Source organism: Loxodonta africana, chromosome X, assembly GCF_030014295.1.
Source record: "Loxodonta africana isolate mLoxAfr1 chromosome X, mLoxAfr1.hap2, whole genome shotgun sequence".
In the NCBI taxonomy this organism is placed as follows: Eukaryota; Metazoa; Chordata; class Mammalia; order Proboscidea; family Elephantidae; genus Loxodonta; species Loxodonta africana.
Window position 1 is genome coordinate 16,713,496 of NC_087369.1, and position 26,057 is coordinate 16,739,552.

Genomic DNA, 26,057 nt, shown 5'->3' on the forward strand with positions numbered 1-26,057 from the left:
ATCAGGGTTGGAGGAAGACCCATTAACAATCTTCTATATGCAGATGACACAATCTTGCTTGCTGAAAGTGAAGAGGACTTGAAGCACTTACTGATGAAGATCAAAGACCACAGCCCTCAGTATGGAGTATACCTCAACGTAAAACAAAAATCCTCACAACTGGACAAATAAAGCAACATCGTGATAAACGGAGAAAAGATTGAAGTTGTCAAGGATTTCATTTTACTTGGATCCACAATCAATATCCATGGGAGCCAAAGTCAAGAAATTAAAGGATGCATTGCTTTGGGCAATTCTGCTGCAAAAGACCTCTTTCAGGTGTTAAAAAGCAAAGATGTCACCTTGAGGACTGACCCAAGCCATGGTATTTTCAATTGCCTCATAGTGCATGTGAAATCTGGACAGTGAATAAGGAATACAGAAAAGGAATTGATGCATTTGAATTATGGTGGTGAAGAATATTGAATATACCATGGACTGCCAGAAGAATGCACAAATCTTTCTTGGAAGTACAGCCAGAATGCTCCTTAGAAACAAGGGTGGCAAGACTTTGTCTCATGTACCTTAGACATGTTATCAGGAGGGACTAGTCCCTAGAGAAGGACATCATGCTTGGTAAAGTAGAGGGTCAGCGAAAATGAGGAAGACCCTCAATGACATGGGCTGACACAGTTGCTGCAACAATGGGCTCAAACATAGCAATGATTTTGATGATGGTGAAGGACTGGGCACTGTTTCGTTGTGTTGTAGATAGGGTCACTATGAGTCGAAAGCAGCTGGATGGCACCTAACAACGACAGCAGCCACATCCTTGGCCTCCACTCACTAGATGCCAGTACACCGCCCGCCCCCCGAGTTTGACCACCAAAAATTTTTCCAGACATTGCCAAATATCCCCTGGGGGTAAAATTGGCCTTGGCTGAGAACCACTGAGTTTGTGGCTACTGTATTAGACGACGCAATTCTGGAATATACTTAATATATATATGGCATTTGGGTTAAGGGAAAGAACTAGCTGCTATCCCAGGGCAGTAGTGGTTTTATCCAGGGGCAGATTAACCAGGAAGCATGGTATGAACCAGCTTACATTAAGCTAGGTACCTACGGGCTTACTTGTGTTTACTTATTCATCTGTAGTGAACAATTTCACCTGGTGAAATTGTTCACTACAGATGAGTAAGTAAACACAAATAAACCCATGCCTACCTCGCTTATTAGGTAATCCGGCCCTGGTTTTATCGTAAAAACAGTGAGGGTAGAAAACACAGACTTATACCAAGAAATGCCTTTCATCTTTGTCTTCCCATGTAAGGCAGATGGAGCCAGGATAGTGATGTTGGGAAACTGTGCCTCCCTCCAAACTCCCCAAAACCCATTGCCATCGATTTATATTGGCCCTATAGGACAGAGTAGAACTGCCCCATAAGGTTGCCAAGGCTGACATCTTTACAGAAGCAGGCTGCCATATCTTTCTCCGGAGCAGCAGCTGGTGAGTTCAAACTTGATGCCAGCTTTTTGGTTAGCAGTCAAGCACTTAACCACTGTGCAACCAGGGCTCCTTCAAAACTCCTCGGGTGTTATATAAATGAGCCAACGATTGCCTCTGTATTGACCCCAATTTGTTTACTTCTTCATAGCAAGCTAAGGCCCACTAGCTCAAAAAAAAAAAAAGCCCATCGGCACCAAACTCAAATTTGTATACATCTGATTGTTTCCCTTTCAAGACCCAATTATTTTCTGCTTTGAATTTTGTGTTGATATCATGTGTTTTCATTAATGGAAGGCATGCTGAATCAAGGAGCATTTCTGAAATTTTATTACGAAATATGGATTCTGATATATATTTTGTGGGGTACGTATATCCCCAAAACATTGAAATTCTCAACAGAGGTCAATACATACATTTGGTTACATTGGGCACCTCTGGTTTCCCAAATATGACACCAAAAAACACCAAATCCACCAGGGCCCCTAATTATCACATACAGGAAGCCATAAATATGCTTACAAGGATTATCTAGCTGCACAAAAGCCAAAAGAAACAAAAGTTTGCCCCATTCACACCTCCTGGATGCAGTGCTTCATACCTAAGCCTTCTGCCTTAGTGAATTTTTGCCAAAGAACATTTCTTTCATTTTTCTCCATTACACAAGCCCCCATTGGAGGGCAGCATATACTTTTAGTGGGACAAGTACCCTCCCAAGAAACCTAAGAATCCAAAAATATTTGTGGGCACATGAAAGGGCTGTTAATAGCCCTTATTTAGCAGACTTTTAGCCACTTAGAGCCTCCCTGCTTTACAAATCCCGTGAAACTGTGCCCAACACTTGCTAGCCTTAGATGAAATAAAACCCTGTAGTTACAAGGACCCTAAGGTGTTGCTACCTTCGGAGTTCTCTGGCCCAGGGACTCCTCGCCTTCCTGCAGGAGGACATCAAATAAGATGCATGTAAGTTGCCCCTCTCTTCTCTTCCCTGGGGTGTTTCATGCCCTGTTCTCTTTCTGGTGGAGTCACTGGGTGGTGTAAACAGAATGCTCTTGGCCGCTAACCAGAAGGTTGGAGGTTCTAGTCCACACAGAGATGCCTGGGAAGAAAGGCCTGGCAATCGACATCTGAAAAACCAGCCATCGAAAACCCTATGGAGCACAGTTCTACTCTGACACACGTGGGGTCACCATGAATCCGAGTCAACTTGACAGCAACTGGTTTTTCCCCTTCTGGTGGCTCCCTGTGCTACTGCCTCTGGAGAACCTCCTGCTGTGGAGGACTCCCACCCCATCCCCCCGCCGCCCCCACATATAGCTGTCAATGCATCAGGCCCAGTAAATAGCTTATTGTGCAACACTGCTATCCCATGGTCATAGCTCTCTTCCTGATCAGCCCCAAGTTCCTTCCAACTCACTATCCCAGGCATCAGAGAGCCTATAATCAAATCTGGCTCCCTATCCTGGCTCTGGGGAATTGGACAAATGGACCTCCCTGAGCCTGTGTCTAACCTGGAGAAGGGCCGAGAGTGGCACCCACCTGGCCGGGTTGTTTGAGGGTTAAAGTAGAATGAGACCTAAAGCATTTCTAGCTCGGTGCTTGGCATGTAGTAGATGTTCAAAGCAATAGCTATTATTTTAGCCACCCTCTTCCAGGCAGAGAGAACAAACCTTCATGCCTTCCCACCAACAAAACCAAAGCAGCCAGGGTATCTCCATTGAAAATAAAGATCTAATTGAAAAAGCTAGCCGAGCTCTATAAACCCAACTTTATTTTAAAATTCCAATGGTCACAACACTCGCTGCTGTTTGCCTGCTTGTTTGTGCATCCGTCTCTTCAGCACATTCAAATGTGGAGGAGAAAGTGTTTCAGTTCCTCTGGGAGGGCAAGCCCGGCGATCTTATGATGCTGCTTGGGTCCAAAGCACTTCCGAATCCTAAGGCGGCACAACTGCATCAGAGAAGGGGGCCCTGAAGAAAGATCACAAGACAGTCACGTGTTTGTCTTCCGGATCTGAGACTCGTTTTCCCTTCCCTTTTTTTTTTTTTAAGCATACAAGCTATAACATTGTTATAAGGAAATAATAAAGTACTGTTTAAGGCCATTTTCTGGTTTTGTTGTTGTTGTTTCAGGGGACATTTTTCAGCCACATTGTCTTTTCTTCCATCTAACTGAAAATGAGCTTGTTAGGTTTGAATTTAGAAGAGAGTGAATGAAATTGAAAGCTTAGCCTTCACAAACACAGGCTTAAGAAAGCTAATTTTGGAATTACTCAGCGACCTGAAATTTCTAATAACGGAAATAAAATTCCTGTTTAACTGCGTCCTCATCTTTTACCTTAAAAAAAAATCCATATTTCTAGATGGAAGCATTTTCATTTTATGATTTAAGCAATCTTAAGATACTCAAATGCCATGAGCCATCAGTGACTCATACGTATCGTCATAGTTGCTTTTACATTCTGTATTCAGAGCTAGCCCAGTGCTTCCACTCATAAGTGAGAAGTGGATTCACACTAAACCTTGCACAGGAAACCACCCATGGGTTTACAGTGTAGACTGGTGGTTATGGGGTGAGAAGGAGAGCAGGGAGAAAAAAGAAGGGACAGTCGGCAATGTCTGGACATACTTTTGGTTATCACAGCTAGCCCGCCCGGTCCCATGTGTGCCAGAGTAGAACTGTGCTCTCTAGGGTTTTCACAGCTGTGACCTTTCGGAAGCAGATTGCCAGGCCTTTCTTCTGAGGCATCTCTTGGTGGGTTCAGACCACCAACCTAGTGGTCAAGTGCTTAACCATTTGAGCCACCCAGGGATTCATGTCACAAGTAGCTATTAGCACCTAAGGAGCCCTGGTAGTGCAATAATAGTTCAGCGGTTCAAGCCCACCAGTAGCTCCACGGGAGAAAGACCTGGTGATCTGCTCCCATAAAGATTACAGGCTCGGAAACTCTGTGGGGCAGTTCTACTCTGTCCTCTAGGGTCGCTAGGAGTCGGAATCTTTCCATGGCATACCACAACGACATTAGCATCGAGTGGGTGGAGACCAAGGATGCTGCTAAATATCCCACGATGCACAAGACAGCCCCCAAGCAGCCCCAAATGTCAGTAGTGCCGAGGTTGAGAGACCCTGCTATAGGGTAAAAGGATGAGGAATGATTTCCCATCACCAACCCCTGCACCAAATTCTGATGGGAATTCTCTTTGGTTACTAAAAAACACAAAGCAAAACTATACACCTTCAAGAATTCTGTAAAGCAGTAGTCCTCAATCCTGACTGCGTTTTAGAATCACCTGGGGGGACACTTGAAACTACTCCAGTGCTGGGCCCCACCCCAGAGATGCTGCTTCACTTATTCCCAGGTGGGGCCTGTGTATCTGAATTTTCTTAAAGTGCCCCGGCTCATTTTGTTGTTTGGCTGGAGTTAAGAATACTACTACAAGGATATGGTGACCCCTATTTCTCCATCACGTCACCACAAGCTACAGGATAAAATGGGTTACATAGTTCTCAGGTGATGGAGAACAAGGAGAGGTAGAACTAGACACACAGACAATCAAATAAGTGCAGTATTTTAAATCGGCCCCTAGTGGCACATTCAGGAGGCCCTGTCGGTATTTAGGGCACCTTCCAAATTAATGTCGGTGCACCCAAGGCGTATATTAGTGAACCATAAAAAGCCCACTCTGGGGAAACTGAACTGAGTCTCACCTCCCTGAGGAATGTGACTGATCATAGGTGCTAGACACACTCTCAGGGGCAACCGGAGGAAGTCCTGAGAAAGAATTGTGCAGAACAAAACATCAGAGCAAGCCTGATAGGGAACTATGAACTGCAGGCCCATGAGCATGAGCTCAGGGGAAGTTCTGATGCCCAGGGAGTGTCTGCTGGCTGTTTACTAAAGGCAGGATGATGGAGACAGCTGTAGCTTCCATACCGTAAAAATGGAGCTGAAAATCCACTCTGGCTTTGTAGCCCCTTGCTGGCCACCTGCATGCATTCTGGGTATTTGCTTTGCTCGATAATACCAAACCCGTAGAATCGATTCCAGTTCATACCGACCCTACAGGGCAGAGGAGAACAGTCCCACAGCGTTTCCAAGGCTGCAGATCTTTACAGAAGCAGACTGTCACATCTTTCTTCCATAGGGTGGCTGGCGGGTTGCTCCATGATAAAATTAGCTAATTCTGTATTTATGGATTGGCATTTTCCTTTGGGCCTCAATTTCTTCTCTTCCACCCCCCCCCGACCCCCAATACACAGGATGCTCTAAGGCCAAAGTGCATTCAGGAGTGGCTCCTGTACGTGCTGGGCTGAGAGAGTCAAGGTCAGCTTTCATCGCGTCCCATGAGCAAACACTGCTTTAAATGCTTCACAAGGGGCTGGGGTGGTGATATTCCTGACGTCCTTTCCCCTTCCCCCCCAAGAAGCTGCCATGATGGGAAGGGAGCAGAAGGGAAGAGCCCGCCTCTCCCAACACCCGTGCAAAGCCTCCTTCCAAACATGACTGAGTTTCACCAAACATTTTCCAGGTACAAAGAAGCAGGTGACCTGAAGCAAATGCGACATTGGGGACACCCGGAGATAGAAATTTCCGCATGTCATCGGTGGGCATGGTTTTCTGCAGTTGCCTGGCTCATTTCCTGTGAGGGTCCAGCCTGCAGAGAGGTGACCTCATCAGAACTCCCACAATCATTCACGGAGGCAAAAGATGCCTCAGTTCTCTTTAGTGGCAAATGGCACTTCCTGAGCTAATGGGATCTTTGGGGACATCATCAGCATCAAAATGTGAATGAAAGGAATTAACTAAGTGGGTCTCTAGGAGTGACCTTGGGAAATAAAGTGGGGCCCGTGAAGGCAACCGGAAAGTCCTAGGAGATTGTTTGATGGGGCCAGGATAGATCTACATCTCCTCTCATTATGACTTCAGGGGACCTGAAACACTTTAGCCTATGTGGATCCCTTTCTCCATTAAAAATATTAAGAAATATATTTTATAACTGTGTTGGTATACAGATGAATGTAATCCAGGTTGGGTTATATTCATTTTTTTTCTTACAAGAAATGAAAACATTTCTGTGGGCCCCTGCAAACACCATGGTCCTAAAGCACCTGATGGAGAAGTTAACCCTGTATAAAGAGAATTTTCTAGAAAGCAGGGAATCGGCCAGAGTCAGGTAGAAGTGTCTGGTGCTTATCCAGTCGCGCCTGGGGCCGGTCTTCCCTGTGCTGAGGCAGTACAGGCCCTGTTTGGGGTGTTCAAAGTAGGGGCTTGGCCACTAGAACCTGGGGCAGCGGGAGTAGGAAGGAGAACACTCCTTGGCCCACTTTACAATTCTGCCCAGAGCCGGCCCTCTTTCTCAGCTTGGGAAGAAAAGAAAACAGGTGACATGTATATAATCAGTATCCTTCCAATAGGGAAGGCCTGCTGCAAGGTCGCACAGGCCCTAAAGCCTAACACTGCCCACACACCCCAACAAAGTAAGCACTCTGCTTCCCCACCTCTAGGGGCAATTAAGAATGAATCAGGTGTCTCCCGAGCCTGAAGGATTCTGCTCTGCACCCCAGTCCACCATGCCCTTGCAGCTCAGGGGACCCTCCTGCATGCCTCTCAGTCACCATGCTGAGTTGTGCGGGGCGGAAGTGTCAGTACTTACTTGTGGACTGTGGACTTCAGTGCTTATTGATTTATAAGAGTAAATACCTTCAGATTGGTGTGAATTATGAAAGTGATACCCAGTCCTTTTAATGAGCTGCATTTTTACACCCAGAAATCAAATGCCCAGTGTTTCTGCCCATCTGGGGCATCATACAACCCCAAAGGGGCTCCTACGTCATCATTCTAAATTGGTTTTTGACAAGTTTAGTATTAAATTTTTTCAACAACATCTTAATTTTTTGATAACTGTCATACCCTACACGTGAATAGTAGATCATCCAAACCAGCCCATCTCTAACCTGTCAAATGGCAGAATGGTTACTTACTGTAATACCGTATCCCATATAATGTTCCTGCGTGGCGCAAACGGCTTGTGCTTGGCTTTAAAAAAAAAAATTGCCATTCCGTCGATTCTGACTCATAGCGACCCTCTAGGGCAGAGTAGAACTGTGCTCCATAGGGTTTTCAACGCTGTGACCTTTTGTAAGCAGATCTCCAGGCCCTTCTTCTAAGGTGCCTCTGGGTGGATTCAAACTGCCAACCTTTCGGTTAGCAGCCGAGCACTTAACTGTGTATATATATACACACATATGTATGTCTATGTTTGACTGTATATTTGCTGAATATTAAATGATCTAAAGTTCCCCCACATTGAGTGAGGGCAGAGAATGATCTTGGATAGGATCGCAAGTCAGAACTCGGTAAGTACCTGCCTCCTACTAGAGCCCACAGGAGTCTCTACAGATTAGGGCTTAGGTTCAGACAAAGGAGAAGCACCTTCTCTCTGCAAGAGGAGCTGCGTCAGAGCATTCTCTGGTACCACCAGCTCCACAGGGCGCTTGCCGTCAGCATTCTTAGCCTGAGTGTCGGCTCCAAAGTCCAAAAGCAGGCGGGCCAGCTCCCCGCTGCACGTCCTGGCCACCACGTGAAGAGGGGAATCCAGACCTTTGCCGTGGTTCACATTTGCTCCTAAGTAGTCGTGATGGGAACAGAAGGTGGTCAGCCAAAGAGTAGAGCCCAACTGTCCACCCTCTCAAATCGCTGAGCCTCAAAATTCCCTAAGGGGATCCAAAGAGATCCCCTTGATTTGACTCCATTTAATAATATGGGGAAATGTCATTTTATAAGTGACTGAATATAGCAGGAAGCTAAAAACTCACCTTTGAGTGCTAGACAGATGCGATACATACAAGAGAAATCCTGGCAGAGGAAAGGCTGCACATCCATTATGAATGGAGGCTAAGTATTAGCCTCTACAGGCTGAGAGTGAGGCTAGATGGTGAAATTGGTCTACACCAGGCAGCCAAATATATACACTAGCAGCCGCCATTGGGTTTCAAACCTGGGACTCAGGCACTGTGTGATCTGGACTGTGAAAAGAGAATAACTCCTGGGATCAGCTCCTAGATTGGGGTGGCCAATCACAGGAAAGGTTCCAAAGTGTCCTCCTCAAGAGTAAGGTGAGTTTCCAGCACCATCCACACCCAATTCCACTCCTACACTCTCAGCAGATTCCCCCCCTGGCTTCCACTGTGACATGTGGGATCATGTGGCATTTCCTGAGTTGCTGCCCTTCTAGTAAAATGAGAATCTATATGCAGGCAACAAATGCTAACTGAATTGTACTTTTATTGTTTTTGGCTTTGCGAGGGATGCCAAACCTGGCCCTTTCTTGGCTAAGAGCTTAACCTCTAGCTAGGGAGACAGAATATAGACATTTAAGAAAGGGAGAGAAACAGAGAGAGGGAAATGAATCCCCTAATTCATGGCAATGGCTGCCAAATGAATAGAAGGCAATAAGAACGATGAGAATTCAGGTAAGGGAGAGAATAATGAAGTTGTCATGGATAAAAAAATTCAGATAATTAAAGAGATGATGAAATGGTGTTTCAGGTGTCAAAAAAAAACGTCCTGGGCAACAACAGGGCAGTGGAAAGGAACAATGGTATGTAGACCATGTTAAAGAAAACAGAATATTTACAATGGGCTAAAAATAGGGCAAGCTCAATTTCCAAATCGGAGAGACCTGGTGAAGAAGGCTCCAGACAGGAAGATTCAGCCCTAATCCAGCAGCTTTGCAAGTTATTCAGAGCCTAAAATTATGATCGGCAGGAGGGAGAGAGGCAGAGAGAAGGGGGCAGGAACTAACAATCATTGAGGACCACCCTGGGAGGGAGGTATCATTATCATCATCATCATCATCATTATCCTCTTGTTACAAGTGAGAGAACTGAAGCTCAAGTAGTTTAAAATAATTCCCCATGGAAACACAGTCCAATTCCATTGCCCATACTCTTTCCTCTGCTACAGTAGAGAGACCATTGAACTACTTCGAATTTCCTTTTCTGTTCTTTCCTTGTTTGGTTTTTTGTTTTACCTGATTCCAGAAGCTTCTTGGCACAGGCTATCTGCTGGTTTTCACAAGCCAAATATAGTGGAGTACCCAGGTGTCTGATATTATAGTCAATGTTGCCTCCGTGAGCTACAAGAGACTCCACGCACTCCACGTGGCCTGTAGCCCAAAGCGAGAGAGAACGGTTATAGGACAAGTTCTGCAGTTATGGAAACACCACCTTCCCCATTTTTTGAATTTAAATTTGCCAGCAATTTATTCAGAGGACCAAAAGCCATTCCCTTTACTTCAAATAGGAAATGATTTCAAACACTGCCATCAGTTAACAGGTTGACAACAAGACGTGATCTGCAGCCATGGGTGGAACTCACCTGAGTTTATTATTAAAAAAAAAAAAAACCACTTTTAAATAACTGGCAGTCAATCCATCCGTTTTCATTAATTTGTGGAGTAATTAGTCCAGGTACAGAAATTGAACGGAGAGTTGGGAAGAGCTAGGTGAAATATCAGCTGCTGAAAACCCTACGGAGGATAGTTCTACTATGACACACATGGGATCGCCATGAGTTGGGACCACCATGAGTAGGAGTCAACTTGACAGCCACTCATTATTGGTTAAGGAGGAACAGGGACTCAAGTTGGACCCAGAGAAGAAAGGGCATACCATGGCCATGAAACAGGGATGGAAGCTTACAACCTCACCAATGGCAGGCCCTGAGAGCAACTGGCGCAGATGGGCACAGGTGAGGTTTCAAAGCAGCTACCAAATCCAACATGATTGGGTCCCAGTTGGGCAAACTAGGTTTGGTCAAAGCTGAATCACTCTTGCTTGGTCTAGAATGCCATACTTTATACATTGTTCCTTTGCATTTCTCTTGTTATATCTTTTTAGTTCTACGTGTCCAGTGAATATGATAAACTAGCATGTCTCTTAAAAAAAAAGGCAATGCTTTGGGAGATAACTATAGTATGGGTTGATCCACTCAATAGGGCTGCTGTAAGGATCATGGGGGGCCTGGTGGCGCAGTGGTTAAGAGCTTGGCTGCTAACCAAAAGGTTCGAATCCACCAGCCACTCCTTGGAAACCCTATGGGGCAGTTCTTCTCTGTTCTGTAGGGTTGCTATGAGTCAGAATTGACTCGACAGCAATGGGGTTTTTTGGGGGGAGGGGTAAGGATCACGGGAAGCCCTTCTGTGAAAGCCCTTGGGGAAACTGAAAGCCCTCTGGCAAGGTAAGGTTATTAGGGTAATGATGATGATGAATGTCAGAGAAAAGCAAAACTTGGCGATTTCATTTTTGTCTCAGAGTTCAGCATATCAGGCAAATTATGGCATTATGAAGAGAGTTACCCCAAACTGCTGCTGTTGTTAGTTGCCATCAAGTCGGCTCTGACTCATAATGACCTTAAGGTCTGACAGGACAAAATGTTGCCTGGTCCTGCGCCATCTTCATGATCGTTGGTATGTCGGAGCTCATTGTTGTGGCTATTGTGCCAGTCCATCTTATGGAAAGTTTCCCTTCCTGTCAATGACCCTCTACCAAATCCCGGACTGTGCATAACATCTTACAGTCCCCAAAATTGAAAGCAGTTTGTTTCACTTAGCAGACTTAGGGAGCCCTGAGACAATATTCTGTAAGGCCCTAAAACAGCAGAATATAATTTATTTTATAAAAGTACTTGATTTCTATGGGGCCGTAGATTCAACGATGTAATCCACAAATACTGATGGATAGTCTACCCTGTGCAGGCCCTGTTCCAGGGGAACAGCAGTGTACACCATTCCAAAGGCCCTAAAGCAGTGGTTCTCAGACGTATTGTGCACCAGAATCATCTTGAGGGCTTGTGAAATAAAACACAGGTGTCTGGGCCCTGCCTCAGAGCTACTGACTCAGTGGGGCCCAAGAATCTGCATTTTGCATTTCTGGTCATGCTGATGCTTCTGGTCTGGGGATCCAACTTCAAGAACTACTGCTCTAAAATATACCTCCTTTTCTCTCTTTCTTTGGACAGCAAGATGTCCTAAAGGAATGAGTGGAAAATTTAAATTTTCGGCAGATTTACCTCTCTTAGCAGCTTCATGGATGGGGGATGCCAGGTGATTTGCAGAGTCGGGGCTGGCTCCATGCTGCAGAAGTAAGTTCACACAGTCCTGGCTGCCGCTGACACAAGCATTAAACAAGGGAGTGTGCCAGTCTGTAGTAAGGCCATTCACCTGGAAAGGAAAGCTCCAGGATGAAGGCAGGCAGTGCAGTGCCCTGGGTTCAAATCTTGGCTCCATTGCTTTTGAGCTGTTATTTAACCCCCCTGAGCCTTATATTCCATGGCTACAAAATGGGGAGAAAAATTTTTTCAAGGGTATCGTGAAAAACTGAAGGAGATACTGAATGTAAGGCATCAGGAATGTTACTGAATGTTCTATCATGCCTCCTCCAGGAACATGAACTTCAAAATTAGCTAGAATTATTCCAGTAGCTTCCAGATTAATCTCCTTCTTTTAAATCTTCCCTCCCAGATCCCATCCCATACCAACCAGTTTCCTCACAGTAGCCAGAGTTAACTTTCTAAAAATGTTAAAGTATAATTTTAAAAAGTTAAAAAAACATGATTTTCATACAAATACAGAGTGGACACTGGCCAAAGATGAATTAATGAGGGCACCAGTAAGATGGTGAGGGTGGTTCCAAGGAGATTTTGAGGATTAGAGGGTTGTATAGTCAAGTCCAAACAATTCTGAAGTAAAGATACAAGACCAGTTAATGTCCTATAGGGCACAAAACTGTAACCTTGGAGTTATCTTTTCTAAATCTACAAGTTAACAGGTAACTTCCCTGTGTTTGGGCTATAATCTAATAGTAACTAGAAAGCCAAAGGAAGATACATTCCTCCAGAGCATTAAATAATTCTTTGGTGGACTCGTTAAGCAATAATATTGCAAAGACACGAAGCCATTCTCATGCTCTATTTCCAAACAGGGCTGGGACTAGAGTGAGGGTGGAAAGGTACCGAGGGTGCAATGTTTATTAAGAATCATATAAGTGACCTTAAAGGTCTTGTAAGTTCCGTATGTCCCTCAGAGTGAGCACCTCCATAAAGTTCACACCCTGTGTGCCTCTCCTTAGTCCTTAGTCCTGGCCCTGCTTCTATGTTTTGGATAAATCTTAACAGAAATATAAATCTGATTATGTACTCACCTGTGGCTCTCTACTGGTCTCAGAACAAAGCCCATTTTTTTTGGCACAGACAACAGGGTCGTTTGTGTTCTGGCCCACACTCCTCCCACCTACTCTACTCTCCTGCCATAAGAAACTCTATAAAAATGTGCTCGCTTTCACTTCCAGGCCTTTGTATTCGCTGCACCCGGTGGATGAGAAATACCAAAAAACCCAGTGCCGTCGAGTCGATTCCAACTCGTAGAGACCCTATAGGACAGAGTAGAACTGCCCCGGTGGATAAGAAGCCCCTAATTTTCCCCAACCTACCATTCAACTGACTAACTCCAGGACTTTTAGGTTTCAGCTTAGACATCATTTCCTGTAGGAAGCCTCTCTTGAGCCCTCTCACTCCATCAAAAATAAAATGGGTTAGGAACACTTATATGTGCTCCCAACAACCCTCTTAGTATTAATACTTATTATATTGTCGTACTTTTCAAAAATGGCCACAGCTTCTTCCTGGCCTAGTATGCACATCCCTGTGCAGTGTGGCTTTGCATCCCCTCCCATTTCTACTCCTTGAATCGGGGCTTGGCCATGTGACTTGCTTTGGCCAGTGGGACGGTAGCATATGTGATACAAGCAAACAGCTTGCCCTCTCTGGCTAATCTTGGAATCCCTGCTACCTGTGAACAAGTCCAGGCTGCCTGTTAGACATGAGAGATCACGTGGAGAGAGTTCCTGTCTCCCCAGTCATCCCGACCATCCCGGTCAAGGCCATGGTAAACCAGCCTGCCCTGGCCGACTCACTAGCTGACCTCAAATGCATAAATAAGCCCAGATGAGATCAGCTGAGCCTGCCTAGATCAGAAGAACTGTCTAGATGACCCACAGAATTGTGAGATAAATAAATGACTGTTGTTTTAAGCCATTAAGTTGAGGTGGTTTGTTATATAGCAAAAACTAATGTATATAAACACTCATCGTAATTGCCTTCTGTAGCTAAGATGCTATGCATTCAACAAGCCTATTTCCTCTACCCCTGGGCACACAGCCATACTACATTTCCCAGCCTCCCCTGCAGTTAGACATGGCTTAAATGAGTTCTGGCCAATGGGATGTGGGCAAAAATGAGGAACATCACTGCTAAGACTGGCCTTTAAATGTCTTCCATGCACAACCTGCCCCTTCCAACTACCTGGAATGGAAATGGCTCCTACAGCAAATATGGGAGCCACTTGTTGAAGATGGCAGAGCCACAGGGTGAAAGAAGCCTGTGTCCCTGAATCACCCTTGGAAAAGAGCCACCCAACCAGGAACACACATACTAGCGCTTCAGTTGAGCAAGAAATAAACTTTTATCGTATTAGACTACTGTGATGTCAGGGTTTATCTATTGAAGCAGCTGGCATTCCATTCATTAATTTACTTGCTTCTCTTGCTGTCTCTCCAATTAGATTACAAGTGCCTAAAAAGCAGGGACTGTCTTTATCTATGGAGCCCTGGCGGCGCAGTGGTTAAGAGCTCAGCTGCTAACCAAAAGGTCGGGAGTTGGAATCCACCAGCTGCTCCTTGGAAACCCTACGGGGCAGTTCTGCTCTGTCCTGTAGGGTCACTATGAGTTGGAATCAACTCAACGGCAATGGGTTTTTACAGGTCTTTATCCATAGGAGCCCTGGTGGCACAGTGGTTAAAGCACTCAGCTGCTAACCAAAAGGTCAGTGGTTCAAACCCACTAGCCACTCTGTGGGAGAAAGATATGGTAGTCTGCCCCCATAAAGATTACAGCCTTGGAAACCGTATGGGGCAGCTCTTCTTCGTCCTATAGGGTCACTATGAGTCAGAATCGACTTGATGGCAAAGGGTTTGGGTCTTTATCCAGAGTGGGGCATATGACAAATGCTCAGTAAATATTGGTTGAGAGAACATGAGGAACTCAGGTATTCAGATTTTCCCGTTACTCTTGAGCATGAGGGGGACTTAGTTAAAGGGAGACTTATTGGTTCCTACTTTTAAATTCAATGACTTTGTATATGCCTTCTCTAGGATCTCATTATGCCATCCTGATTCTCATTCCCAAAATAATAATTCGTGTAGCCAAATGCTCATGTACCTTATCTCTCTTAGTCTTCACAGTGCCACAATAAGCTAGACCACTTCTTTCAGTGTTGTTATTTTCCCACTTTTTACAAATATAGACTCTAAAGCTCAGAAGCTCTGTAACATATCCAAGTTTACAATGTTAGTAAGCGGTAGGGCTGGGCTGGGACCATAAATCAGGTCTTGTTGTTGTTAGGTGCTACCAAGTCAGTTCTGACTCATAGCGACCCTATAGGACAGAGCAGAACTGTCCCATAGCATTTCCAAGGAGCGGCTGGTGGATTCAAACTGCCAACCTTTTGGTTAGCAGCCATAGCTCTTAACCAGGGCTCCAAGTCAGGTCTTACAAAGCCAAATTTTATGTGTTTTCTACAGTATCTTACCACATTCCTGTACTCATAGGGGTAAAGGCAGAAGCAGTCTGACACCCATTTAATTAGTAGTGGTGCAGATGGTTAAGTACTCAACTACTAACCAAAAGTTTGGCAGTTCAAACCCACCTAAAAATTTCTCCCCTCCTCTCCTCCCTTCCAGTTTGACAAAATAGGGATTAAAATGATTCCTTGCTTGTCCCTGGGTGGCGCAAATGGTTAAGTACTAACCGAAAGGCTAGCAGTTTGAACCTACCCAGAGGAGCCTTGGAAGAAAGACCTGGTGATCTGATTCCAAAATGCTCACAGCCTTGAAAACCCTGTGTAGCACAGTTCTACTCTGACACACATGGTATGTGTGTGTCACCATGAGTCAGATTTGACTCTACAGCAACTAGTTTGTTAGGTTTTTTTTTTTTTTTGCTTTGGCTGGTAAAGAAAATTATATCCACCATAATTTTCTCTAAGACTCTAAGCATTATTTTCTAGCTAAAGATTCAGTACTTCATCTATCACTAAAGCAAAGAAGCTTGATGGATATGACACTCTTGAAAAATACCCCCTTCATATTTTTAATCAGTTTAATCAAAAGTGCTGAAAATTATTCAGAAGGGATAGAAATGGCCGTTTTTCATTCTCGGTTTCTCAGATGTTCTTTGAGCCCCACTAACCTGAGCTCCGTGCTTTAATAAGATGTTGGCACATGAGGGATGGCCACCAAGGCAGGCTTCATGCAGTGGGGACACACGGTCTGCCGTGATGAGGTTCACAGGCCAGCCCTGGGAAAGCAAAAGGACAAAGTAAGGAGTGCAGAGCAATGGTGCCCTGGGCTGGCTTTCACCCGTGATTCCAGGACTGTGACTGTTATTTTAAAAGTCACATAATTAGTCACATTCACTGGCTCAAACTCTGACAATACAAGGTGTTGAAGATGATGTTAAAAAAAAAAAAAGGAACCATCATACACTGATAGTGGAAGTGTTCTACGGTACAAACACTGGAAAATACTTTGGCAGTATCTATCTTTTTTTATCAGAACTAAGAAGTCCCTGGGTGGTGTAAACAGTTAATGCGCTTGGCTGCTAACTGAAAGGTTGGAGGTTTGAGCCCACCCAGAGGCACCTTGGAAGAAAGGCCTGGTGATCTACTTCCAAAAAAAAATCAGCCATTGAAAACTCTATGGAGCACAGTTCTACTCTAACACACATGGGGGCGCCATGAGTCAGAGTCGACTTGACAGCAACTGGTGACTACGTATTAAAGCTGAAGATATACATGCCTGTGACCCAGCAATTTGACTTTTACTTATATTCACTCAAGAAATATGCAGCTGGATACATATGCAAGAATATCCCCAACAGCATTGGTCATGATAGCTCCAAACTGAAACAACCCAAATGCCCATCAATAGTAGACTGGATAATAAACTATGGTATAACCACTCAGTGGAATATTACACTAAACGCACTCTAAGTCCAAGCAACTGCAAGGATGACTCTCGCAAAAATAATGTTGAAGGAAAGAACCAAGAGCCAAAATAATACCTAATACATTTACGGAAAGTTCAAAAGTAGGCAAAACCAAACTGCATTGTTTGAGAGTACGTAGAGAGGAGTAAAACTATAAAGAAAAGCCAGGAAGTTAGGATAATAGTGACTTTTATGGTGGAGATTCATACTCATATTCAGTGAATAAGGAAGACTGAACAATTGACACCTTCGAACTATGGTGTTGCCAAAGAATATTGACTATATCATGGACTGCCAAAAGAACGAACAAGTCTGTCTTGGAAGAAGTACAGCTAGAATGCTCCTTAGAAGCAAGGATGGCGAGACTTCATCTCGTGTACTTTTGACATGTCATCAGGAGAGACCAGTCCCTGGAGAAGGACATCATGCTTGGTAAAGTACAGGGTCAGCGGAAAAGAGGAAGACCCTCAATGAGATGGACTGACAAACAGTGGCTGCAACAATGGACTCAAGCATAACGACGATTGTTAGCATGGCGAAGGGCCGGGCAGTGTTTCGTTCTGTTGTACCTAGGGTCACTGTGAGTCGGAGCCAACTCAACGGCACCTAACAACAATGTCATGGTGGAGAAGGAGTCCCTGGGGGGCGCAAATAGTTAAGCACACAGCTATAGCCGAAAGCTTGGTAGTTTAAAGCCACCCAACGGTGCCTCAGAAGAAAGGCCTGGCAATCTGCTTCTGAAAGGTTACAGTCATTGAAAACCCTATGGGGCGGTTCTAATCTGCACACATGGGGTCGCCGCGAGTCAGAACTGACTCAGTGGCAATTGGTTATGATGGAGAGGTAGGATTGTGCTCTAGGAGGCACAGGCAGGGAAGGGATGGATGGTGCTTTGGAGGTGCCAGCAACGTGCTAGTTTTTTATTTCTTGACTTGGGTGGCAGGCACCTGGCAGTGCTCTCATCACTATCTGTTAAATGGTACACATTGTGTTTAAGCTCATTTGTGTTCGTAGTCTGTATTTCTCAATTAAAAATATTTCAAAAGTTAGCCTAGCCCAAATTGCTAAATTTCACATGCAACTATTAAATTTTAACAAATTAACAAGTGGCTCTTTCTTGCAAGACTGTTAAGAGGAAATTTTGAAACTGCAAGGGAACATGGAAACACACTACCCGCGCGACAGTATTTAGCACCTCCTAGGATGTTTTTTTAAAAAAAATTTTTTTTTTTAGGATATGTTTTATTTTTTATAGGAAGCCTAAAAATACTTTATTACTTTAGGAAATTAAAATGTTCCTATTAACTAATCAAAGTGTCCTTTAAAAATAAGTGTTTAGTAATACACAGGTTTAGATAAAGTCTGTTTTAAATATATCCATTCTATGACAATTTTTTTTTTCAAAAGAAAATAAAAATCCTTTCCCTGACATTTAATATTTTTTTCCCCTTGGCCTTCCTAGCTCTGTCTTAGTTTAGACAAGGGATCAGCATGAGACCAAGACAGCCCTCTGCCTGTTTGTGTACAGCCCAGTAGTATGAAACTGGACTAAGAATGGTTCCAAACCAAGCCTGCTGCTGTCGAGTGGACTCTGACTTACAGAGACCCTACAGGACATACAGAGACCCTACAGGACAGAGCAGAACTGCCCATCGGTTTCCAAGGCTCGAAATCTTCATGGAAGCAGACCACCTCATCTTTCCCACAGAGCAACTGGTGGATTCCAACCACTGACCTTTCAGTTAGCGACTGAGCGCTTGACCACTGTGCCACCAGGGCTCCTTAAGAATGCTTAGCTCATAAGAAAGGCTTTTATATTGGTAAACAGTTAAAAAGGAAGATGATTTTCTGGCACGTGAAAATTATATGAAATCCACATTTTGCCGAAGAGGAAATTTATATCTTAATATCATACCAGGATTTCATTTTTCTCGGTATGGTGAGCATTAGGACTCGCTTCATATTGACCACATTTCAGACAGCTACCTGGCTGATGAGGTTCCTAAGAGAGAGCAGGCGCCCGTGGGTCGCGGCTTCATGCATGGGAGACCAATCGGATACAACATCTGTATGGAAAGAGGGGCGGGTTATGTCCTGTCGGTACGCTTTAGACCACCCCACACCTGTCCATCTGGCAGACTGTGGAGGCTGCGTGTTGCTGTGATACTGGAAGCTATACCACTGGTATTTCAAATGCCAGCAGGGTCACCCATGGTGCACAGGTTTCAGCGGAGCTTCCAGACTGACAGACTAGGAAGAAAGGCCTGGTGAGCTACTTCCAAAAATTAGCCAATGAAAACCCTGTGGATCACAACAGAACATTATGATATAATGCTGAAAAATGAGCTCCCTAGGTTGGAAGGCACTCAAAATATACTGCGGCCACAACAGTGGACTCAAACATGCCAATGATTACGAAGATGACATTTCATTCTGTCGAACATGGGGTCGCCATGTGTCAGAGTCAACCTGAGGGCAACGAACAACAACAATGCACTTTAGAAGCTGGAAGCTTATCCTTGCCCACCAATAAAAACCTACCGGGTCCTGGATGGAGACATTGTGGTCATCCAACCAAGTCCCGTCAGGACTTCAGCTTTTCTCCCTCTACTGATGTTTCTTGTACACAGCTTATTTAAATGTCTAGGTAGCTAAAGAAAGGACTAGAACCAGTGCTCAAAGTGGGGACAAAAGAGGCAGACTGGGATGACAGAGAGATCACTGTGCTTCCATTTGCACATCGGTTTCGAAGGCCAGTGGTCCATTTAGTTAAGTGAGGGCTTGGCTAATTACCAGCATTAGTGTGTTACACCATGGTTGCCAGCCTAGTTTCCTGCATGAAGTACACACTTTGACATCTAAGCAAACAGTACCATGTACTAATGGTAGTAATCACTTACACAATTACATACGCCATTAGGTTTGAATCAAACCTAAGCAAAACCAAATCTATTTACTGATTACCTCCAGCCCCAACAGGAAGTCCAAACCAGAGTTCAGTCTGGCCTTGTAACAGAGACATTGCTGTTGTTAGGTGCTGTCGAGTAGACTCCGACTCATAGCGACCCTACGTACAACACAACGAAACACTGCCTGGTCCTGCACCATCCTCACAGAGTCATTATTTACCCTCAAAAGCAGCGCGCCAATGCGGGTAAGAGAAAGCTCTGAATTCACACCCACTTGGCTTCTTCTGGGAAACCCTGGTGGCGTAGTGATTAAGAGCTACAGCTGCTAACCCAAAAGCTGGTGGTTCAAATCTACCATGCGCTCCTTGGAAACTCTATGGGGGCAGTTCTACTCTGTCCTCTAGGGTTACTATGAGTTGGAATCACTTGATGGCAATGGGTTTGGTTTCTTTTGTTTTTGGCTTCTTCCGAGCTGTGGGTCCCTGGACAGGCTCTGAGCCTCAGTTTCCTTGTCTGTAAAGTGAGGACAACAGTATACTTCCCTATGATTTAATGGTGACGCAATGGTTAAGTGCTTGGCTGCTAAATGAAAGATGGGCGGTTCGACCCCATCCAGCAGCTCCATGAGAGAAAGACCTGGCTATCTGCTCCCATAAAGATTACAGCCTAGAAAACTCTATGGGGCAGTTCCACTCTGTCACATGGGGTTGCTATGAGTCGAAAATCGACAGCAACTAACAACAACAACGTGGCTCGATATCTATTAAAACCAGTTTCCAGTGAGTCTACTCCGACTCATAGCGACTCCAGGTGTGTCAGAGCAGAGCTGTGCTCCATAAGGTTTTCAATTACTGATTTTTTTGGAAGTGGATCACCAGACCTTTCCTCCGAGGTGCCTCTGGGTGGACTCGAACCTCCAACCTTTTGGTTGGGAGCACCACCCAGGGACTTCCAGTACATATTAACTACTGTTATTACCCTGCCCTAACACTAAATGGAGGGTCTTCATTACATCCCATAAGCACTGCTATTGAAAATAGCAACCACATAGAAGGAATATAAAATCTCAGTAAGTTAGACTATAAACGCAACCCCAACACATGAAATGCTTTTCTCTCCCTTTCTGCGTGTGCAGGTGACCCGAATGAGGCATAGACCTGAATTCTTCTCCTCTCACACTGGGCTTGACTTCCAGGACAAACATGCACAGGAAGACAGAATGTGCGCAGGCCACTGGGAGGTTTGGCTGAGCTTGCTTCAGTTCTGTTTCAGTAAACACTCTAAACACAAACAAGGTAGGATCGTCTGAGGCCAGTGACGTCAAGCATGGAAACTGCATCTCCTAAAAGCTGAGACCTGGAGAACCAAGAGAGTCATTATCTAAACCGAACCGGTTGCTGTGGAGTCAGTTCTGGCTCATGGCGCCCCCATGTGTGTCAGAGTAGAACTGTGCTCCATAGGGTTTTCAGTGGCTGATTTTTTGGCAGCAGATCGTCAGGCCTTTCTTCCTAGGTGCCTCTAGGTGGACTCAAACCTCCAACCTTTCCATTAGTAGATGAGCTCCATAACCATCTGCGCCACCCGGGGACTCCAGGGTAGTATGGTTTTTGTTTTTAAAAAAGGGTAGTTATTAATCGATGAAGGAGACCTGGGGGCACAGTGGTTAAGCATTCGGCTGCTAACCAAAAGGTCCGCGGTTCAAACCCACCAGCTACTCCATGGGAGAAAGACCTGGCAATCTGCTTCAGTAAAGATTACAGCCTAGGATACCCAATAGGGCAGTTCTGCTCTGTCCTATAGGGTCACTATGAGTCAGAATCGACTCAAGGGCACGGAACAACAACATTAATCACTTACAAACTGACAAGCCAGGAAGGAGGAGGAAAGAACACTATAATTTAACTCTGTTGGCTGAGGCCTGCCTGCACCCTCTAAAACATAAGCATTGCTGTTTAGTCAATTCCAACTCATATTGACCCTATAGGACAGAGTAGAACTGCCCCATGGGGTTTCCAAGGAGCATCCAGCATCCTCTTACGTGCTAAAGAGTCTAGGACTTGCCTTCCAGGGTCACCAAAGGGTTTGAGGCTATTTAGGTGTCGAGGATTTTCCTACCTCCAAAACCTTACGTTCAACAGAATCGGAGTTTCCTCGAAGCCTTGTCTGACACTCCTAACTTTCTCAGAGGAAATACTGCTGTTTCTGGGACTCGGGGTCTAAAATCCTGACCACAGATATGGAAAGACTGCGCTCCAAATGAGAATTAAAACGACAACTAATTCCACCCTGTTGGTGCTGATAATGCCAAATACCTTCCACACAAAATCTTGAGCGAGAAGGAAGAGACGAAGAGCCAAAAATGGGGAAAAAAGGCTTCAAAAATCAGTTGTAGGTGGATTTGCAAATGTACCCTAATGGATTCCCGTGCGTGATGATCAATCCAGTTTCCTTCCAAGTGCTCAGCAGCAAGGAAATATAGCTGCCGCACATCCTTAACCTTTCCTCAAGCTACCTAAGATAATTAGAGCCAACAGCCTGAACAGCCCAGTCAGGGAATTTGGGTCCTAAACCATAAAAATGATGCAATTATATTATCAAGTGTAGACGAAGATGGGGTTTACTTTCTTTCTACTCCTTCATCATGGAATCATTACTCCCTCTAGTTAGAGTAAATAAAGAATTATATAGTTTTCCAGGAGAAAGACTGAGGCACTCTGAGGTTTTGTATCCTGCATTAGATTGTAGCATGAACAGGACACAGTAAACCTCTGAAAGCAGGAACCTATGTAAGGCTTCAGGAACCTGTCAGAGAAGGAAAATGCAAATATTTTCTACTAAAAGGAGCAATAGAAAAGTGGTAAGATTATACCCTGTCAAAGGCGACAAACTCGCGAGACCCAGAAAAACATGCCAGTCCTGTCAAGTTCTGGCTCTCACAGGTTTCACTGTATTTGTATCTTTATCTATATCCATCTTTATATGTGTGTGTGTGTATACATATATAAATATCAGCTTTATGGAGATATAATTCACATACTATACAAATCACCAATTTAAAGAGTACAATTCAACAGTTTTAAGCATATTCACAGAGTTGTGCAGCCAACGCAATCAATTTTAGAACATTTTCATCACCCCAAAAAGAAATCCTGTACCCATGAGCAATCACTCCCATTTCCATCTCCCCCAGCTCCTGGCAACCGCTGGTCTACTTTCTGTCTACGTGGACTTGCCCATTGTGGACATTTCATATAAATACCCAGTACCCATTGCCGTCTAGTTGATTCCGACTGATAGCGACCCTATAGGATAGGGTAGAACTGCCCCATAGGGTTTCCAAGGTTGTAATCTTTATGGAAGCAGACTGCCACACCTTTCTCCCATGGAAGAATCACCGACCTTTTGGTTAGCAGCCAATCGCTTAACCACTGCGCCACCAGGGCTCCTCTTTCCAACTTATAGCAACCCTATATAAATGCAAACATACAACATGTGGTCTTTTGTGACTTGTTTCTTTCATTTAGCATAGTGTTTTCAAGGTTAATCCACGTTGTAGCATGTATCAGTACTTCACTCCTTTTTATGGATGATTAATATTCCATAGTAGGAATAGAGCACATTTTATTTATCTATTCGTCAGCCTATCCATAAAAAAATTTTTTTTTTAATTTTTTTTATGGACATTTAGATTTTCCCACTTTTTGGCTATTGTGAATAATGCTGCCATGAACATTGGTGTACAGGTGTTTGTGTGGACATATGTTTTCATTTCTCTTGGGTATATACCTAGGAGCGGAATTGCTAGGTCGTATGCTAACCCTATGTTTAACCTCTTGAGGAACTCCTTTAGTTACAGTTCCAGAGTAACAATTTGACATTCCCACCAGCAGTGTCTGAGGTTACCCCTTCTAAGCCTGTCACAGTATGCCTGTGCTCCTGCACGAAAGAAAAACTCAGGCCTTTGTGAAGTTACAGTCCATCTCAAATTGACACAAGGACTTTCTCCTCAGCAGGCCTTGGAACAACTGAGTGCTTATGTAAATTCTTAAAATTGTGACAGTGGGTACAGGTTGATAGTCTTCTATCATTCAGTGAGCATAGATTGCATGTGTGTGTGTGTGTGTGTGAGTGAAATTTAGTGAACATCATAGCGTGCAATATGGATGAGTCCACACACTGTCTCTTCAGCCCTTGAAATCACTGAAGAGAGAGTCGAGAAGTGCACCTGGGGTGAACCATGGAGGGTCTGGCCTCGCCCGATAGGGAGAGGCTTCTCCAGAGCCCACACCCCAGCAGGCAATGAGCTCCAGGCCCTAGCTGCCCACAGTTAAACCCAGGAGCAGCTCCACCTGTCTTCCTACTCACTGACAGCTGGAGAGGCCAGAATTAGCCAGAAAGAGAGCCTGTTCCTGGCAGAACATGGCCGGTGCTCATGGTAGGAGACTATTTGATGGATGAAGGGGACTCTCAAGGTCACCATCCCCTTTTCTGTTGGCCCCACCGAAGTCTTTGAAACTCGAAGACCATTATCTTTATACAAGATGTGTTCTCCAAATCCTGAGCCCATGCTGCAGGTTCTTCCACAACACTTGTTCAGCCAGGGTCTGTTGCTTTTGCTGCCAAAAAGTAGACACCAAATGGGGTCACTGGCAGCACCATGGATCCTGTGGTAGAACTTCTGGTTAAAATGGGGTTGGGGACTCTTGGAAGGAAACTATTCCCCAAGTCCCCCGATTTAGCTCCATTAAACTCACCTTTCATTTAGAAGACTTTTCAACTGTGTATCCATCAAACCCTGCAGCACATTAGAAAGGCTGCCATTTCATTTTTATTGCAATTTCTGGAATGAATTTTAAATTTTCCATTATTTCAGAAGTGATTTAAAATGCAGCAATAGGTACATTTCAAAGAGAGCTATTAACGAAGCTCTGAGAGCCCCCCTCATGCTGGGCAGTAGCATCAGTCTCCCAGAGCATGCTGGGAAACATCTTGCAAGGTCAGGGACAGGAACAAGAGGCTGGGCTGCTCTGGGGGCAGGAGCGTTTGCCTTTGGTCCTTTGGTGTTGATAAGGGTGGCTTCAGTGGCACGCACCAACACTGGGGAAGTTCTGGGGTTGGTGATTACAGGGGACCTTGGTCTGATTCCAGGACAAATGAGAAAAGGAGAAATAGAGGTAAACGGAAAGGCCCACTGAGGCATGGCCTCATTAACTCTTGGGCAAGGAGGTCTACCATACAGCTCTCTCCCTCCCTCCCCCTCTCTCTTATAAGGCGCTGCCTTCTTCATAGGAACCTCGCCTCATCGCCCATCCTATCTGATCAGTAAGGTTTTCCTCCAGAAAAGTTGCCCCTGCTGAGATGTCCAACGCCTAAAAATCTACCACAAGAGAAGAAAGTTTTCCCCTTTCGCTGTCTATTCCTGCCTGTCTTCTGTTTAAATGTGAAAACTCTACAGCGTGGGCTCAATTTTGTGAGGAAAAAAATTATCTCCACAGGAGCATAGGTAGAAACATGAAGGACAGACACTGAAAGTGGGAAGAGTGATTACCTGGTCTCCGGGATTATGGGTGGTCGCTTATTCTTCAAAGTGTTTTCCAAAATTTCTGAGTAGGTATTTCCCGGGGTGGGGTGGGGGCATCTTTTTCCTGCTCCTGGGGTAGGAGCTGAACATTAAACAAGCCTCTAGGGAGAGTTGGTTGCCCAGCTTCATATCCTTTCCTCCCAAGAGGGAGGCGGAGAAAAGCCTGCCTGCACCCCCGTCTCTGTTTTCCCTCAACTTCCCCCATGTTTTTCCAGGGATATGCTTCACCTGAGCTGAGTTTCTCGGCAGGGCCATTTGGAAACAGCATTCCGAGTGCTCCACATTCCACACTTCACCAAGGTCAAGACTTGAGAAACAAATAAACGTCATCCGGCTATGATTAAGCCTTGGTCCAAGGGGCAGGGCTAGCACCAAACAGAGAGAGAATCCCCTGGGTAAGGAGAAGGAGCAAGTCTGGGAAGGCTTCAAGGGGGCAGTGACTCTGTCTTAGTCTGGAAGCTCGGCTGAAATCTGTTGAGAATCATAGCAACACGCAGAAGGTACAGGTGATGGCTGTGCGTGGAATGTGTTGGCCGGGAACTGAACCCAGCTCTCCCGCATGGAAGGCAAGAATTCTACCATGGAGCCATCCTGGGGCATTTCAGCGTCAGAGTCTCTTCTTGCTTCTCTGGTTCTCCACTGGAGGCCTGTCTCGGGCTCCATCCTTGGGCCCTCAGCTCTTGGCCATCAGACAATTCTCCTTCTCCAGGGTTTCAATCACAGCCCCCTCCCGAACATCCTCAAGTCTCCGACTCCTGGCCTGTATTTGTTCCCGAGCCTTAGTTCCTCGTCTTCATGTTGTCCATTGGGCATCGTCACTGTCACTTTTGTGTTCAAAACAGAACTTCTTACGCCACCACCCCCCCCCCACTCTGCTCCCAAGCCAACTCCCCTTCCCAACTTCTCTCTTATCTAGCCCCCTTATCTGACATTAGTTTAGTCTGGAAAACTTTACAGTCTTGGCTGTCTTTAGCCCGA

General features: G+C 45.0%; 1 protein-coding gene across 2 annotated transcripts in view; it reads right to left on the reverse strand.

Annotated features, from left to right (window-relative positions):
* Window positions 1-390: 390 nt before the first annotated feature.
* ASB9 (ankyrin repeat and SOCS box containing 9) overlaps window positions 391-26,057 on the reverse strand; it is a 28,684-nt gene continuing 3,017 nt past the window's right edge. The window contains exons 1-7 of one of the 2 annotated variants that reach the window (XM_023555195.2): window positions 20,656-23,259; window positions 18,576-18,655; window positions 15,792-15,899; window positions 11,559-11,709; window positions 9,520-9,654; window positions 7,920-8,111; window positions 391-3,456 (exon numbers count right to left, since the gene is read on the reverse strand). In XM_023555195.2, the coding sequence (XP_023410963.1) occupies window positions 3,332-3,456; window positions 7,920-8,111; window positions 9,520-9,654; window positions 11,559-11,709; window positions 15,792-15,899; window positions 18,576-18,632 (768 nt within the window). In that variant the 5' untranslated portion in view covers window positions 18,633-18,655; window positions 20,656-23,259 and the 3' untranslated portion in view covers window positions 391-3,331. Of the gene's footprint in view, window positions 3,457-7,919; window positions 8,112-9,519; window positions 9,655-11,558; window positions 11,710-15,791; window positions 15,900-18,575; window positions 18,656-20,655; window positions 23,260-26,057 lie in introns of those variants that run through there. The other variant, XM_003415980.3, reaches the window with a different exon arrangement.